General features: G+C 56.1%; 3 protein-coding genes across 5 annotated transcripts; 2 read left to right on the forward strand and 1 right to left on the reverse strand.

Moving 5' to 3' along the window:
* Positions 1 to 1489: 1489 nt before the first annotated feature.
* On the forward strand, positions 1490 to 5453 carry SNX21 (sorting nexin family member 21). Of its 3 annotated transcripts, none has more exons than XM_054981230.1 (4): positions 1490 to 1599; positions 3087 to 3390; positions 3659 to 3816; positions 4335 to 5453. In XM_054981230.1, the coding sequence occupies exons 2-4, from the start codon at positions 3108 to 3110 to the stop codon at positions 5004 to 5006; spliced, it is 1113 nt and encodes a 370-aa protein (XP_054837205.1). In that variant the 5' UTR covers positions 1490 to 1599; positions 3087 to 3107; the 3' UTR covers positions 5007 to 5453. The 3 variants fall into 3 exon arrangements, with proteins under 3 accessions (XP_054837205.1, XP_054837204.1, XP_054837206.1); XM_054981229.1 differs by lacking the exon at positions 1490 to 1599 and adding an exon at positions 1630 to 1716; XM_054981231.1 differs by lacking the exon at positions 1490 to 1599 and adding an exon at positions 1630 to 1716 and having other exon boundaries at positions 3087 to 3369.
* A 97-nt stretch (positions 5454 to 5550) lies between these two features.
* ACOT8 (acyl-CoA thioesterase 8) lies at positions 5551 to 9039 on the reverse strand. The gene is made up of 6 exons (XM_054981232.1): positions 8863 to 9039; positions 8633 to 8769; positions 7597 to 7822; positions 6953 to 7110; positions 5992 to 6183; positions 5551 to 5882 (listed from the first exon to the last, which is right to left on the reverse strand). Exons 1-6 carry the CDS (start codon positions 9018 to 9020, stop codon positions 5764 to 5766), a joined length of 990 nt encoding a protein of 329 aa, XP_054837207.1. The 5' UTR covers positions 9021 to 9039; the 3' UTR covers positions 5551 to 5763.
* A 243-nt stretch (positions 9040 to 9282) lies between these two features.
* On the forward strand, positions 9283 to 14065 carry ZSWIM3 (zinc finger SWIM-type containing 3). The gene is made up of 2 exons (XM_054981896.1): positions 9283 to 9567; positions 11218 to 14065. The coding sequence occupies exons 1-2, from the start codon at positions 9413 to 9415 to the stop codon at positions 13322 to 13324; spliced, it is 2262 nt and encodes a 753-aa protein (XP_054837871.1). The 5' UTR covers positions 9283 to 9412; the 3' UTR covers positions 13325 to 14065.
* The last annotated feature ends 2278 nt before the right edge of the window (positions 14066 to 16343 follow it).

Genomic DNA, 16343 nt, shown 5'->3' on the forward strand with positions numbered 1-16343 from the left:
GGTCTGAAGTTCGAGAGAATTAGCTGACATTAGTAAAGGGTTACGGTATGCCACAGTCTATTCCCAGCTTCTAAAAAGTAGGTCTTGTTGGGTTATTAGAAACTATAATGAGTAAGGAATCTCAAGTCTTAGTTTAAGCCTGGATAACAGAAAGTGTGAGTTCTTTTTTTTCTTGGGGGCGGGGGGGGGGCACAGTGACTTTAGATAGATCAGATCAGCCCATTCAAAAGTAATTAGACTTCAGCAATGATTGTATGTTCACAATTAAAGGGGGTACTTGGCTGCTCTCAGCTCATTTTATATTCTCAAAGTCTGTTTAGGGCTGCCCAAACACCTCCACATGTGCTTCCCTTGGCCACTCAAAGAGGTGGTTATCCACCCATTGCTCAAAACACCATCCCCAGACAAAAAGGCTGGGGCCAATTATGCTGCAGTCTCTTCTCTGCCTTTGCTAGGCAAAGTATTGAAAAAGCTAAAGCAGGACCAGCTCCAAGTCTTCTTAGGCAGCTCCTGCGCTTGGGACGGCTTTCGGGCCTGGCTGTGGGTTGAAGAGGGCTCTGCCGGCTCTAGCTGATGACTCTGTCCAAATACAGACACCTCCCACATCCCCACATCAAGAGGGTAGTCCAAAGGGGAAAGCCTGTGGGGCCCAAGGCAGGGCAGCCCCTCCTTACTTCAGTGCTGTGACTGTCAACACCAAGCGCAGCCCTTGCAGGACAGGGGCCAGCACGAAGGTGGCACTCGGCTTAGAGTTCAAATTCAGCCGGGCCTTCATGGAAGAGGGCAGCTTGTGTGGGAGGGCCAGGCAGTTTCTCCTGCCTGGGTGAGGGAATGCAGAAGCCCCCACAACCAGACCCAAATGCATCCTTAACTACCTTGCATCCAAGGCAGTAAGGCAGCAGAGTAATGTTTTAAGCAAACAAAATGTGCATCTGCTTCCATCTCCCTCTGCTTCCAAGCCAGTCTTTGCCTACCCCTGGGACAGCTGAGGTGCAGGAGCGCTTGTTGCTTGCAAAGGCCACCGAGAGGCGCGGCAGGGCGCGGCTCCTTCTCCAAGAGGTTTCTTGCCCTTGCAAAAAGCGTCGTAAGCGCAACTTTGCCCACTTTTGCGTAAGGCTGTGGACGACCAGAGGAAAGCGAGCAAAAGCCCCTTGGCATAAGGCCGGCTCTTGTGGCGCGGCATCCTGCCCGATTAAGAGAGGAAGCCACCAGAGTCCTGTCCGATCCAAGCTGGACTCTGGGCCTGGGGAACCGACAGCCGCACAGCACCCGAGGCGGGCGCGGCTCTGCACAGAAGTAGCGCCGCGCCCGCCCGCCACAAGACCGAGGTGCGGAATGCGCCGGCGGGTCGGAGGCCAGAAGGGCGTGCGCCAAGGGAGGCACCGGCGGGCGGGGCGGGCGGGGGGCCACCGCAAGGGGCCTGGGCCTCTCCCGGGTTTTACGGCCGACCGCAGGCAGGCCACAGCCGGCAAGTCCCCTGGGAAGGAGGCTTCCCTTCCGGCGCGGGGCTTGGCCGGCGGCAGAAGCGGAGGGCGAACCTCAGTTTCCCTCTCGCGGCTGCGCCACAGACGATCCGCAGCGACTCCGGATTGGCGCCGGGTAGGTCGAGGTCCGGCGGGGCGGCGCGTTGCAGCGGGGGAGGAGCCACGGCTGCCGGAGCGGCCATCGCTGTCCGGCCAGCAGCCGAGGAAGGAGAGGAGCGGTGGCGCCTGCCCGGTGAGCCAGCCGGCTTCCAGTGGGGGCGGCTCGGGGCTGAGCCTCCCTCCAGCCACGGTCGGAGCGGCCCGCGGAGCGCGTGCGGCGGGCCGGGCTCCCGAAGCCCTCGGACACCCAGCCCCTCCCCCCCCCGCTTCGGTGCCCGCGGCCGACGGCCAGCCTGGCGTAGCCCGCCCGGACCGCGCTGCGGCCGCCCCCGAGCCCCGGCACCCCGCCGCGCCCTCCTTGCCGCGGCCCTGCGCCTGCCTGCCGCCCCCGACCCCGGCGGCGCCTGCGGCCTCCCCAGCACGCCAAAGCTGCGCCGGGAAGGCCGGCGACCCGCCCGGGGCTGTGCTGCGCTGCGTCAGAGCCGCCGCGCCCGGCCGCCCTCCTGGCCGGAATCCCGCTGCCGAGCGCTGGAGGCCGCCCAAGGGGAGCCCCGCCGCCCGGGCAGCCAGCGGCGAGGCCGTGCTGGCGCGGGCGGGCGCGGGCGGCGCCGTTCGGGAGGGGCGTCGTGCGCGGGGCCGGCCGGGCCTCGTTGCCCCCGTCCCCAAGCGCCGCCACCCGGGGGCGCCCGCAGAGGGAGGCCAGGCAGGGGCCGTGGCCGGAACGGCGCTCCGCTTCAGGGAGGGAGGCCCGTCCGTGGCTCTTCGCCGCGGCGCCCAAAGGGCGGTCCGGGGGGGGGAGCGCCACATCTTGGAAGCCGAGCAGGGCCGGCCCGAGTCCGTCCGTGGGCGGGAGAGCTGGACGGCAGGCCCGAGTGGCTGGGCAGGGGCCGCCCGCCTCGTGCCTCGACCCCCCGCATCCCGGGGCCGGGAGGGCTGCCCTTTGGCGGCTCCGCCGGGGGTGCCTCTTGCTGCGCCGGCCTCCGCAGGGCCCTTTCGGCAGCCAGCGGCCCCTCCCTGAAATGAACTGCCCGAGCCCTCCTGCCCTGCAAGCCCTGGACTCGGCCTCGGCCTCCACCAGGGGATTTCTTCCAGCATTCCAGGCATAGTGCGGAGGGCCCCACGCCTTCCTCCAGCAGCCACAATACCCGTTTCACATATGGCAGCATGGTATAATGGTTAGAGTGTCTGACTAGGCTCCGGGAGGCCCAGGCGCAAATTTGCACCCTGCCACAGAAGCCGGCTGAGTGATCCTGGCCCACTCGTGGCTCTAATCCACCTCACAGGGTTGGTGTGAGGTTAAAAAGAGAATTCTGTAAGCCTCCTTGGGCCCCCATTAGGGAGAAATGCAGGGTATATATGAAGTCAATCGATAAATCACTGGAGGACCAGGCAAGAATTCCAGGCAGCAGCTCAACCACGGGAGACACTCGAGAGGCCCGTGGCTGGCTCCTGGGCCACGCTAGCCCAGCCGAAGGTCCCTTGTGAGCCGCCTTTCCCTTACAGGGCGCCCCCTGCTGCGGCGTGATGGCCTCGCGCATCCTGCACCGTCTGAGGCACGCGCTGGCCGGAGAAGGCGAAAGGGAGGGTCTGCCCGACTGTGGCTCAGAAGCTGAGGAGTTTCCAGAAAGCTCGGAGCTGGAGGATGACGATACGGAGGGCCTCTCCACACGGCTCAGCGGGACACTGAGCTTCACCAGCAACGATGAGGATGAAGTGACTGAAGAAGCTGCAGCCCCTCATGGGACCAGGCAGAGTCTGGGAGAAGACCTGGGCCCAGAACTGCTCGGTGAGGCTTCAGAAGATGGAGGTGGGTGCCTGGAGCAGGAAGTGGGCCAGAGCCCCGTCAGCATAGCTGGATCTCTGCTAACAGTCAGAAGCTGGTCAGGGTGGCCCACTTGCATGCCCCAATTGCAGAAGCATGGAATTCACAGTATCTGGTGGCTTCTGAGGCGGTGGGCATCCATGGAGGCGGGAGGACGTTCAACCCACAGCATCTTCTTTCAGGACAGGCACTATGACGTCCTTGTGGCTCCTGCTGACAGCTCACTCTCTCATCTCCCCTCTTTTCGATGCAGAGCACGCCCCCCCCTTGGCAGAGCGCCAGGGCAGCAACATGCTCACGCGACAACTGCAGGAGCTCTGGCGAAAATCGCGGGGCAGCCTTGTTCCCCAGCGCCTCCTCTTTGAGGTGACCAGTGCCGATGTAGTCAACGAGCGCAACTCCAAGTACGTGGTGAGTGAGGGAGGGAGGAGGGAGGCCCCAGGCTGGGGAGAGGCAAAACTGACCGGGGGGGGGGGGAGGGGAGCCAACGGGTTGAAGGGGAAGGAATTATGGTTTGGGTCCACCGGCCCAGCTGGCCTGCTGTTCGGGGCAGGAATCTTGGAGTCGGCTGAAGGCTGTGGCTCGGAGAGCAGAAGGGTCCACCAGGACCGAGTCCTTGCTTGCTGCACCCCTGCTGCCTTCTCCGTCATTCCAGGCTCTAGCGTCTCTCTGGGGCCGCTTGCCTTATGGGGGGGCAGCTTGGGAGGTTCTGACCCTGACTCTTGTCTTCCTTCCCTTCTGCTGCGGTTGGGGCACGGCTGGCTCAGAAGAGCCTCAGGTAACTCTTGTACCAGTGGCTGTGGCCACTTCATCTACCTCGGGAACATGTGTGTGTACAACGGGCGGGGCGGGGGGGGATGGTTGTCTTGTCAGAGGGATTGGGAATCTTCTGGGCCCCTCCCCCCTCATTTCTCTTGTCCTGCCTACAGCTCTACACCATCTACTTGATCCGCGCAGGGCAGTTCGACAAGGCCCCTGCCAGCATCGCACGGCGCTACTCGGACTTCGAGCGACTGAACCGGCATTTGCGCCACCATTTTGGCAGTGACATGGCAGGCGTCTCCTTTCCGCGGAAACGGCTGCGGCGCAACTTTGCAGCCGAGACTATTGCCAAGCGCAGCCGGGCATTTGAGCAGTTCCTCTCTCACCTGCACTCCTTGCCAGAAATCCGTCGGTCAGCAGAGTTCTTGGAGTTCTTTTTCTTGAAGGACCTGCAGGGGGCGCAGCGCTCGATGTGCACGGGCATGTACTGTGAGGCCCTGGCAACATGGGCCAATGCCCACCGGCTCCAGGACAAACTGGGTGCCTGCCGCTCCGGCCACTTCCTGCTGACCCTGGCTGGGCTGGCTGTCTGCCATCAGGAGCTAGACCAGTTGGACGAAGCCCATGCCTGCAGTGAGAAGGCTCTGCAGCTTCTGGAGACCCAGGACAGCCACCCGCTGCTGGCCCCCTTCTTGCAGACCCACGTCCACCTGTCCTGGATGCTGGGCAAGGACAAGCGGCAGGCTGAAGCCCGGCTGCAAGGCCTGCGGGATGCTGGACTGACTGGGCTGCAGCCCCCCACCCTGAAGGAGCTCCTCATCAAACATCCACTGCCCTGAGCCCCTGGAGAGGACCGCCCAGCTGCTGTCACCTTGGCAGAGTGATGGTATCAGGAACAGGAGTAGGGTAGCTCCCCTAGCTTTGCTTGTTGCCATCCTCCGGGCAGCCATCTCTGCTGGGGGAGGAAGGGGCTGCCTGGGATTTGACCTGGTACTTGGTTATTTATTCCAGGAATTAGCTGCTTCTGCTAGGGATTTTTAATGCTACTTGAATGCTTGAGAGGACAGCCATGTCCGTCTCACTGGATGACACTAACCACTGTCCAGCACAGGCAGGAAGACCACATTGGCCAGGTAGGGACCTGCTGCTGATTTTGGAGGGAAGAGCTATTGAGCAGCTGCTGCTGCCACCAGTGAAAAGACAAAGGGAAATGTGGAGGGGTGCTGCGCTGGACCTTGCCCCTGGCCTCCTGAGCCCCAAGGAGAAGAGGGGGAAATTTGTCTCTGCTGCTAATAGAGCCGCACTCCCACTCCCAGTAATGGTGCAGCAGGGAAAGGATGGAGGCCTGGCCTCTCCCTGTCACTGCCGCAAGATACCAGAGCCTCAGGGGAAGCCTCAGCCACTTTATTAGCCATAGGAAAAGTTGAAAGCCCAACTTCAATTAACAAGCCCAATAAAATAAGTGCTACAAACACTAGTGTGTGACTCTCATTGCACCTGCCCATTTCTGCCCTCCCCGATCTCCTCCACCAGCCTCTGGAGCTAATCCGTAAGTCCCGAAGGCCCTAGTAGATGCTGGGAGAAGGGAGGCGTTTGCTACAGTTTGCTCTTGAGGGGAGGTTCCCGCACTCTGATGACTCCTTCTTGGGCACAGCTAGCTGCAAGCACACCATCTCTACGCCACAACCGTCCATGCACCAGCCCTCGGCTCCCACCTGCATGAGAGAGAGAGAGAGAGAGAGAGAGAGAGCAGGGGTGGTGGTGACTGCAGCATCCATAGACAACGACTGTCTATCCCCAGCCCCACCCACTGCCAGCACCTACCAGCCCAGGGGCTCTCACATTCATACAGCATCCAGTGGTCGGCTCGGAAGGGGGCATGGAACCACATGGAGTGATCCAGCGAGACCATGAATTGGACATGCTGGCATTGGTGAGGTAGCAGGGCTGTGCCCAGGAATGCGTAGTCAGAGATATAGGCAGCCACACAGCAGTGTAGCTTCATGTCACAGTCACCTGCAACACAAAGGTTCTTTGCTAATAGTCCTGCCCCATTTTTTCTGAAAAGACCTGGCACATAGAGAGGAAGCATGTTGGTAGCTTCGGTTGATCTGTGAAACAACTTTCCACCGTGCCTGAGGCAGCAGCTGTCTTCCCTGCACAATTCAATACTTGAGGCTGAAAGGTGCAAATGACTTGTAAAGCAAGTTTCTCATCCTCATAGTTGTGGAGGAACAGCTGAAACCACTTGGACAGCTATACTAGTCTTTTGCAACAAAAACCAGTTCAGAGTTAGTGAAGTCTAGTCTACGCAGGTGGGTAACCATGTTAGTCTGCAGTAGAACAGCAAGATTTACGTCCAGTGGCATCTTAAGAGACCAACAAGATTTTCAGGGGATAAACTCTGGAGTCAAAGCTCATATATGAAGGGAGCTTTGACTCTTAAAAGCTTATACTCTGAAAATATTGTTGGTCTCTAGGGTGCCACTGGACTCAAATCCTCTGAAGAAGTGAGCTGTGACTCAGAAAGCTCACACCTTGCCACAAATTTTGTTAGCCTTATAGGTGCAACTGGAATCTTGCTCTTTTCTACTGCTACAAACAGACTAACATGGCTGCCCATCTTGATTTGCCTTGTACAAAAATTCTTAGTTCCAGGGATGTACTCTTGTGTGTGTCCCTTCAGCCATCAACAAGGAAGTTCAAACAGAAGCCAGTTTACAGTAATGTGGATTTCCAGGGGCCCCAGACTGAGGATCAGATGCAAAAACTTTGGGTGTCTTACCAATGTGCCCTCGGGCCCGCACCCAAAAGAGCTGCCTGGGCTCCTGAGGGTTACGGTGGAAGATGTCAGGCGGGTTCACTGGCTTCATCTCAATGGGAATTTCTTGTGCCAGTATCTTGTTGAGTCCCCGTCTGTACTTTTCCATGAGGTTTGGGTCCCTTTGAAAAGGAAGATGCAAAGGTGAGGCTGCTGGGAAGACGTGTGAGGAGAACCCGGTCACTACTGGGGGGCGGGCGCTGGCTGGACCTCCAGAGCTGCCAGTGTTGTTTCCCTGTCTCGACCAAATACAAGAGCTGGGCCTGGCAGAAGCTTCTATGGGTTAAAGATTACTAATTCTGCATGGCGGTACGGGGTGTCTCAACAGTGGCTAAAAGCATCTTGTAACTGCAGGACAGCAAGGATCCTGACCCAAGTAAAGCAGAGAGCAGACTGCAAAACAAAGCCCAGTCCAGTTGTCCTAAGAAAGATACAGAACATTGGAGAAACCCCCCCCACACACACACACACACCATTATATGGCATTTTCTGCTTAAGTGATGCCCATGGGCCAACCGGCAGCACTGGAGCCACCTGCACTGGAAGAGCCTGGTGTCCTCACTGGATCTTGCACATGCCAAGCACCTCACACACACACTGCTACTCACTGAAGGTATTTCTGGATGAGCTCCTCCTGGGTCAGCAGCTCCTCTGGGAGTGGCACATCAGGCATATGGAATTGGTGCTGCACAGGGCTGGGTTGAATCTCCTGGAAGGAGGCCTGGCAGATGAGGATGGGCTTCCCATGCTGGATGGCCTTGACTGACCGCACGGAGAAGCTCCGGCCTGTGCGGGTGCGCTCAACCTGATAGAGAACAGGCACTGATGGGTCCCCTAAAAGCAGAAGATCCCTACTGTCAGCTCAATGGGGCATTCCAGCTAAGCAGAACAGTGGCTACAGCAGCCCCAGCTTTGGTGTAATGGTTAAGAGTGGCAGGACTGTAATCTGGAGAGCCGGGTTTGATTCCCTGCTCCTCCGCTTGAAGCCAACTGGGTGACCTTGGGCCAGTCACAGCTCTCGGCACCACCCACCTCACAGGGTGATTGTCATGAGGATAATAACACACTTTGTAAACCGCTCCGAGTGGGCACTAAGTTGTCCTGAAGGGCAGGATAAAAATCAAATACCATTACTATTACTGCTATTAGAATCCCAGAACAGCCCTGCCAGCTCAAAACAAAGATTATAGCTCTGATAGTGGCCAATTAGATACCACAAGACAACTCACAGGCCCACCCACAGGCAACAACCCTTTCAACATCTGACTAGCAAAGGCACCCCGCCTCTGGACCAGGGGGTCTCATTTGGCTAAGAGGACTAACAGCCAGCAGCAGACCATTAACCCGCTGAAGCCGGAGGTCACCACTGAAGGTCAGGGCAATGAGTTGCGCACATCAGCCGTCGAGGCAGGAAGCAGCCGGGCCTTCGATCCGTCGTCAAGCTCCTGCGACCCAATTCCCTCAAGCCCTGGTGCGCTGGGACAGTCAGCAAGCGCTGCCTGCCTCCCCTGCCCGCCCTGCGCAGCCTTGGGCAGAGCTCGCTCCCGCTCCCGCTCTCCTCCCCACCGCCCGCATCCGCTCGCGCCCCGAGGCGGGGCCCGGGGGATGGGACTCCCAGCGCCCTTGCGAGGGGCGGCGGGCTACCTGCTCGGACGAAGTAGCAGTGGAGCGAGTGGACGTGGAGCTCCTCGCCCACCGCCTTGGCGGCCGCCACCAACGCCTGGCCCACGATCTGCCCGCCGAAGAGCCGCTGCGACACCGGAACCCAGTAGTGCCTCCCCCTGCGCGGGCAGACGGACGGAGAGGGCGGGCGTTAGACCGCGGCGACCCCACCGGCGCCCAGCCCAGCCCAGCCCTCCCCGGGGGCCACTGACCGGAAGAGATCCAGGTCCAGCGGCTCCAGGTTCAGGACGCTGGTCACCAGGACGCTGCGCAGGTCCCCGCCGGGCCCGGTCGCCTCCGCGTCGCTCGGCGCTCCGGCCCCTTCCTCGGGGAGAGCCCGGAGGCTGCGGGCGTCTGAACGGGCCGCCATCTTGCACGGTCACGTGACAGGGAACTAGAACGGAAGGACGTTAGGGCGCACCCGGAAGTGTCTGTTCCCTGCGGGGTCGGGCAGGTGCAGCGCTTCCTGCCGCCGTTCGCAGAAACAGGACGTTGCTGCCTTCAAGCCGTATGTCCAGCGGTTGGTCGATCCGCAGTCACATGGGGGCCAGCCTTTCTTTCCCATTGGTTGAACGCCTGCCGCTTCTTCGACGTGTGCCCCGATTGGTCCCTTCAGCGGGGGAGGGGGCGGCCTCCCCGCCTGGAGGACGAAGCTGGGCTGCGGCCTCGACGCTCTTCGCTGAGGGCTGAGGGGAGCGGCCCGCGGGCGTGAAGAGCGGAGGCTGCCGGCGGGGATGCGGCGCTGAGGGGCGGCCGCCGGCCATGGAGGTGGGCGCCTGCTTCAAGAACTACGCGGACTTCTGCGAGAGCTTCCGCGCCTACAAGAGGGAGAACCGGCTGCACTTCGACCTCAAGAGCTTCGTCCCGGTCCGCTTCTACAACCGCAAGAACGGCACCCGCATCCGCGAGGACGTCACGTAAGTTGGCCCGGCCGGCTGCTCGCCCCGCTGCCCCCCTTGCCTCGGCGGCCCCTGCCTCTTCCCGGGCTTCTCCGGGGCTTGGCCCCTTCCTTCGTGGCCCGGGACCTCCCGCGCTGCTAGGTTCGCCAATGCGGGTCACAGGAGGGGCGCAGGGCAGCCCCGCCGGCCCCGAGATTCCCTCCACCCGGCCTGCATTCCTGCTCGTTTGGCAGCTCCCCCTGGGCTTCTGCAGCTGCGCCCTTCCCCATCTGGTGCACCCTTTACACTTCCAGTAAGAGCCCTACAGGCAGGGGAGTGAGTTCTCCTCGTCTCCTTCAGAATGGATAGGAGAGCCCCATCCCCTTTCCTCTGGACTATTATTGCAGGCATCCTCAAACTTCCTACAAAGGTCCAGTGGAAGGTACCATCGTTTGTAAATTCTGTGCACGTGGTGTGGAATTGGGGAAGAGAGTTATTGGTAATGAAAATAAGCGTTGATTTGACTGGTGTAAAAAACCAAATACATAGTAGCTGCCCGAAAACTCAGGCAAGGTTCCTTTCGTTGCAATCACATCCCTGGCATGGTAACATCAAAACTTGACTGCTGCAATACAATGCACTCCAAGTAGACCTCCCCTTGAAGTCAACTTGGAGGCTCCAGTTGGTGCAGAGGAGCCAAGTAGAGAGCATACATATTACTCCAGTTTTGCATTTATTTATTACAGGGCTCAGTTCAAGGTTTTGGCTTTCACACACAAAATCCCTTCATAGCTTTAGTCCCCTCTTTCCCTGTGCTCTGCCACAATAGCTTCCTGCATCTGAACAGGGCCTTCTGCAGGTACTAGCCTGCACGTGGCAAAATCAAAAGCTGCCTGTACATGCATATTCTGTGTTGTGTCTCTCCCCTTTTGGGTGTGGGGGCAGGGGGGGAAGCCTGCCTTCTATCTTTCCACAAACTGAGCAAAACTGAATTATTCTGGGGGGGGCTTCTTTAACAGGCAATAGGGTTGCACTGTAAAGAAATGATTCAAAGATGGTTGGTACAGGGATAGGTACTATAGACTATATTGTGCATTGTTGCTGTATGTATGTGCCTACTGGATTGTTCTGCACTATTTAACAGACCTGCTTATGTTTTGTTTCAGCATTGTTTTTCAGCACTGTATTGGATGTGTCCTTGTCTTAGAATTTCTGCTATCCTTACCCTATTGAATGGCTGAGCTGTTCTTCATCTTCCTAGGGTCAGGGAGCCAACACAGTAAAGGCAACAGAACTGGCCAAGAGGGGGAAGACACAGAAAGGGTCAAGGTTTGGTCTGGTAGTACAAATGACAGTCTAGCGGCTTCTCAGACCATTAGGGAGAGCTGTAGGCCTTGGGTGGGGGGCAGCGTAGCCATGGATGGGATTCATTTCCAAGTTAGGGAGGATTCCAGCCAGCAGTCCCTGCAGCCCAGCATTTGTCTCCTCCAACAGCAGCAGTGTTGATGATGCTGGGAGTGGGGGACTGTTGGTTGGCTTGCAGTCTCCTGATACCCACCAAAGCATAAGGCAGGCCGGCCAAGCCAGTTTATGGCTCAGCAGGTGTTTGTTCTGAGACCCTGTTGTCAAAGCAGGCTTGGGATGAGTGCCCCATCTCACTCAGTGTGCCCTTCTCTCCCAATCCACCAGGTTCATGCAGGTGAGGTTTGTCTGTGTTCGGCCAAAGGAATGCAGCAAGAAAAGGAAGCAGCATCCTCACTTATGCCCGGCATATTTTGTCCTGCAGTATAACGAGGAGCTGGACCGACTGGTGATCAGTGACCTGAACAGCAACCACATCCATGCCGAGTCAAAAGCTTCCTCCGCGTGCTGCGATCCACCCCCTGTGACCAGAATGGCTGTCCGAATGTCTGGCCGTAAAGCCCAGGGCAGCCCTCCCACAAAGCTTCGTAGGCAGCAGCCTGCAGAGGTAGAAGGCAGCAACTTGGGCAAGGGGGTGAGTACGAAGGCCAAAGAGGACAGCCATGCCAGGGTGAAGGTGGAACTGGATTCGGCGGAGCCGCTGCCTCCACCACCGCACCCAGGTTCAGAAGTCACTGCAGCAGGGAAGGAAAGCCTTTCAAATTCTGCGTTGGTTCGAATTGGGGAAGTGATGAAAAACTTCCTGCGGGTGGACATGGGTTCTTTGGCCTCCATCAGCGTGGGCAGTGACCAGGCCTTGGACAGGCTGAACTTCCAGACAAGCAAGATGAAGAGCTTGTTTGTGAAGTTCCCGGAGAGCCTCCTGCTGCACCAGGTGCAGAGCGAGCGGGGTCGCCTGCTGTACGCTTTCCTGGTGGAGAGCAAGGACCGTGTGGGGAAGCTGGTTCACTTCGCCATCCTGCAGGAAGACACTCCAGAGAACGCCAGGAAAATGCTCTCTGTTTTCAAGGAGTTCAACCCAGAGTGGCAGAAAATCAAAGTGGTCTTTGTGGACAGGTCCTTCCTCCACCGGCCCATTCTGCAGGAGCTCTTCCCGTCCGTGCAGGTGCTGCTCTCTGTGTACCATACTGTGCGACTCCTGGAGAAGAAGCTGAAGGAGTCCCACGCCTCCTTTTCCTTCAAGCATAACCTGAAGCTGGCCTTGAGGGAAGCGGTCTTCTCCACCTCCAGCAGTAACCTGGGCGCCCTGTCTCAGCAGGTCAAGCGCCTGGTAGACCAAGAGCTGTACGAGTATCTTCAGGCCAACTGGTTCTCCTGCGAGATGCTGTGGTACATGCATGCCAAGAAGGGCCTCCATTCCTGCAGCACCTACATAGACAGCCTAGACCTCATCACTCAGAAACTGGCTACTCTTTTCAGCGCACAGCTCCCCCTGGAGGCCAGCATCCGTCACTTTGTGGAACACGCAGACTGCTTCAACACCAAAGGCCTGGAGCACTTGAACCAGGGCCTCTCCCACTCGGAGGAGGTCAGCCGCAGTGGCCTCATGGAGGAGATCAAGACGCCGCCGTCCCGTGCCTCTGTGAGGCGCAGTTCCGGTGCCGCCTCTCAGCAAGCCCCAGTCAGAAACCCAACTGAGTCTCCCAAGCAAGTGACTAAATGTCCTCCAGCCAGGCCTGTGTCCACCATGCTGGGAGCTCTACGAGAGACTTGCACTGACCTTGCTTACCAGCTGTGTCTGAACGAATGGGATGTAGTGCAGAAGTCCACCCAGCTCATGAACTCCGCCAAGAACAAGACGAAGGTTCAACTGCTGGAGGAAACACACCAGGTGAGCAAAGACTGCCGGAAGTGCAGCTGCTACTTCCACTGTCGCTACCAGTTGCCGTGCCGGCACATCTTGTCTGTGCTTCATGCTAATCGGCAGGTGGTAGAGGAAGCTATGGTTTGCAAGCGCTGGCAGAAGAAATACCAGCATCTTTCTGTTTGGGGGGAGAACTTGCCCAAGTACCTGGGGCCTTCTAAAGGCACCCCAGGGGCGGCAGCAGCAGCAGCAGTGCCTGAGGAACGATGGGACAAAATCCAGTCCCTCAGCAAGGAACTTGGCAACCTTCTGCTGCAGAGCGAGGGGGAGGAACTAGAGGAGCGTACCTCCACGCTGAAGATGATTGTGGATATTTGGGCCAAGTCCTGTGAGCTGCGGGAAGAGGAGGAAGAGGAGGCGGAGGGAAAGCACCTTACCATTCGGAATGTGGGGGACCTTCCTTTCCTCTGGGTGAAGAAGGAAGAGATGGAAGTGGAGGCTGCTGCAGTAACTCACGGTGTGTCTGTAGAAGACACCCAGGCCCCTCTGCCTCCTCCACAAGCAGTCTAGCCGCGTTTGGCACCACAACAGCTGATGGGGCAAACGATAGCTGTGGCCACCTTTCATGCCCACAATGGTTCTTCCTCCAAAAAGAAACTCAGGGTAACTGTGAGCTTCTCTGCAATATAACTTATCCTTCCTATATCCCTGTTGGGAATACTTCCAATCAGTCAAGAATTCATTCTGTCCAGTATACTAGTAGAGGCCTGCATGGCTGATTCTCTTCCTTTCTCCAGAGTCTCCAGGCAGGCCAGTCACTTGGCCAGGGTCTGAGATCCTCTAAACATGCCGTGTACAGCTGCTGGCTTGACAATCAGGAAGGCTCTGCTGTATACGGGAGGGCTTGAGCCACAGGACCATCTGTTCTGGGATTTCAGTGTGTTTCTTGCCAAACGTGTCTGTTCTTCACGGAAACAAATACTTCCCGGCTGCTCTCCTGTAACTCGGTCATGGAAACAGAGCCCGGAACACTTGTGTCCTGGGGCTTAGGGTGGTGGTGAGGGTCTCTGGGCACAAGGCATGCCAGCAGTGCTGTCTTCAGATCTTGTTCCACTTGCTCTTTGCCATGATGCTCCTAGGGCAGAGGCTGGGCCCTCACTTCCCCATAGAAAACAAGACCAGAGGTGGGAATTGTTGCCTTGGAGCTTTTTTCTCGTTTCTGAAGCCTCTGCTAGCAGTGGCTAGTTTTGCTGCTATGTATGTAGACCAAATTAATTGTTGAAAATACAGATGTGTTTCTTTGGTGCTGAACTGATTGTCTGTTTTGCCCTGTGAGCAAATCTTTCTCTCTTCACTTTTGCCAAGAAAGTTCAGAATCCCTTGCAGCAGCCCAAACCATACTACTATAGGGACATCCCTATATTCTACACACAAACACTTGCTTTTCACAAGTTAGTTGGCACAGGGGCCCAAGGGAACACCCACAAGGGTTTTTAGTTGTTCCCAGATGTCCTCTCAAGGGTAGAAGTAGCCCTGCACACAAGCCAAAGGGCTTTCCTTTGCTAGGAAGCCATATTAGAAGGGGGTGATGCGAGGTCACGAGGGAAGGGGCTTAGTCATTTCCTAATTCGCAGCACCTCTGCCTGTGATTGCCCACTGTGATTGTGTGCGAGGGGGAAGGTGGCAGAGCGGGTCAGTTTGGAGTGAATAAATGTGGAGGAGGAAAGAGGCCCCTCCCCAGCCTTTCTTCAATTCCCTGTTGCCCCTCTGATGCTGCCGTGTCCCCAAGATGAGATGTCAAGAGATTTGTGGTACACGCTGTACAATGCAACTAAGTTGTACTAATGTTTGTTTACAGTGCATTAATAGATGACTGGGAAGAAATAATCTTCTCTACTTTGTGTGGTAAAGCCATGGTTGGAACTCAGTGCTGGACACCCCAGTCAGTGAAGGCAGCTTAGAGAATATTTAATATTTAAGATAGTCTTAAATACTTGAAAGCCTTTGGAGACAAGATGGGGAAGAGGAACAACTCCTTGCCACTCAGTACATGCTCAGAAGCAGAAGATGGCTGTAGCGCGATTAGCTGTTCGATGGAGCATCTATAGGGTGCCCTCTTTATAACAGTGCCAAAGTCTTGATTCTTGTGCTAGTTACATGATAAAGCTAAATGATACAGATTGGGGGTGGGTGACTTTGATAGATGTAGATCCAGAGGAGTTAGCCGTGCTAGTCTGTAGTAGCAAAATCAAAAAGAGTCCAGTAGCACCTTTAAGACTAACCAATTTTATTTTTTTTTTGCTATGCTACAATAAAATTGGTTAGTCTTAAAGATGCTACTGGAGACACTTTTTGATTTTGATAGATGTAAAACCTGCAGGGCTTTTCGCCTCCAGGCTGTGTGTCCTTCCGTCAGAACCTGAAATGCTAGAAGTGAGACACTGTCCATGCTGAGGCTGTGAGGCCACGGGGAAGGCTGAGCAGATGTATGGAAACGCTGTTCTCTTACAGCCCTTCCCCAGCACTCCCTGGACCTCAGCTCCGTTGAACACGCATTTCCATGCTCCTCCAAAGGCATAGATGAGTCTGTGGCACCAGATAGGCAGGAGGGGTGAGGCCTTTATGGGTTGCGAGGGAGTTCTCTTTGTTCTTGGGAGGGTGTTGGACAAAAATCTTGGCGGGTCTAAAATGGGAACGGCTCTCTTTCCACATGCACACCATAATTCTCCCGAGGATTGATATAAGTTTTCCTGAAAAATGGAATTGGTTCAACATGTTTATTTTGATTTATATTTATAAAACAGTTTTTAAGTACTTCATGTTAACTACATCCCAACGATGACAAATAGTTGAAGTATTTGATTAAGTACTTGAACTTTTTTCCTGTTTTTCAAATTTATTTAAAATAGTCATATGATTATGTTCTCTTTACTCATAGTAGTTTAAATGTTAAACAAAGATTTGTGGAATTTATTTTCATTAAAATAACTGTAAAATTAAAATGCAGTATAACATGTACTCCCCTTCCATAATTTTAAGGAAAAAACAGGCGTGGAAAAATCCTAACATAATTTTATGATTCCCAAAATACAGTCCATGCAATGCCGTGGCTGTGGCTGTCTATGCATGTAATTCAGCAGAATTGGACTGCCTTCTGCAGAGGACCACCTTGGTTTCACCTTCATTCCACAGCGTAGTCGCATGACTTGTTGGATGCGTATCAGAACGGGAGTCACACTACCCTTTCCACCACATGAGAGGAGACGTAACAATTTTAGCTTTTGTTTAGCTGTGCAGGTCAACTTGGTGAATTCATAACTTGAATTTTAATAGAGATCGTTTTGTACATTTGTGGTTTTATCCCCCCGACCCCCCCCCCTCTCCTGTTTACAAATCAACAAAACACAGCCACTCCCTCCCTCCGTTCCTGGGGACAATCACCCGACCAAGGCAAGTTGGAGCTCTGAAACTGCCCAGCTCATCTAATGTACTGGCGATGGCATCCATCCATTGCTGTTTGCTTTATGAAACAGTGACTCTTTAGAAATGGTGACAATACAAGTTTTGTATATGGGAAATGTTCTGTCTC

This window comes from Eublepharis macularius, chromosome 5 (assembly GCF_028583425.1).
Source record: "Eublepharis macularius isolate TG4126 chromosome 5, MPM_Emac_v1.0, whole genome shotgun sequence".
Classification (NCBI taxonomy): domain Eukaryota; kingdom Metazoa; phylum Chordata; class Lepidosauria; order Squamata; family Eublepharidae; genus Eublepharis; species Eublepharis macularius.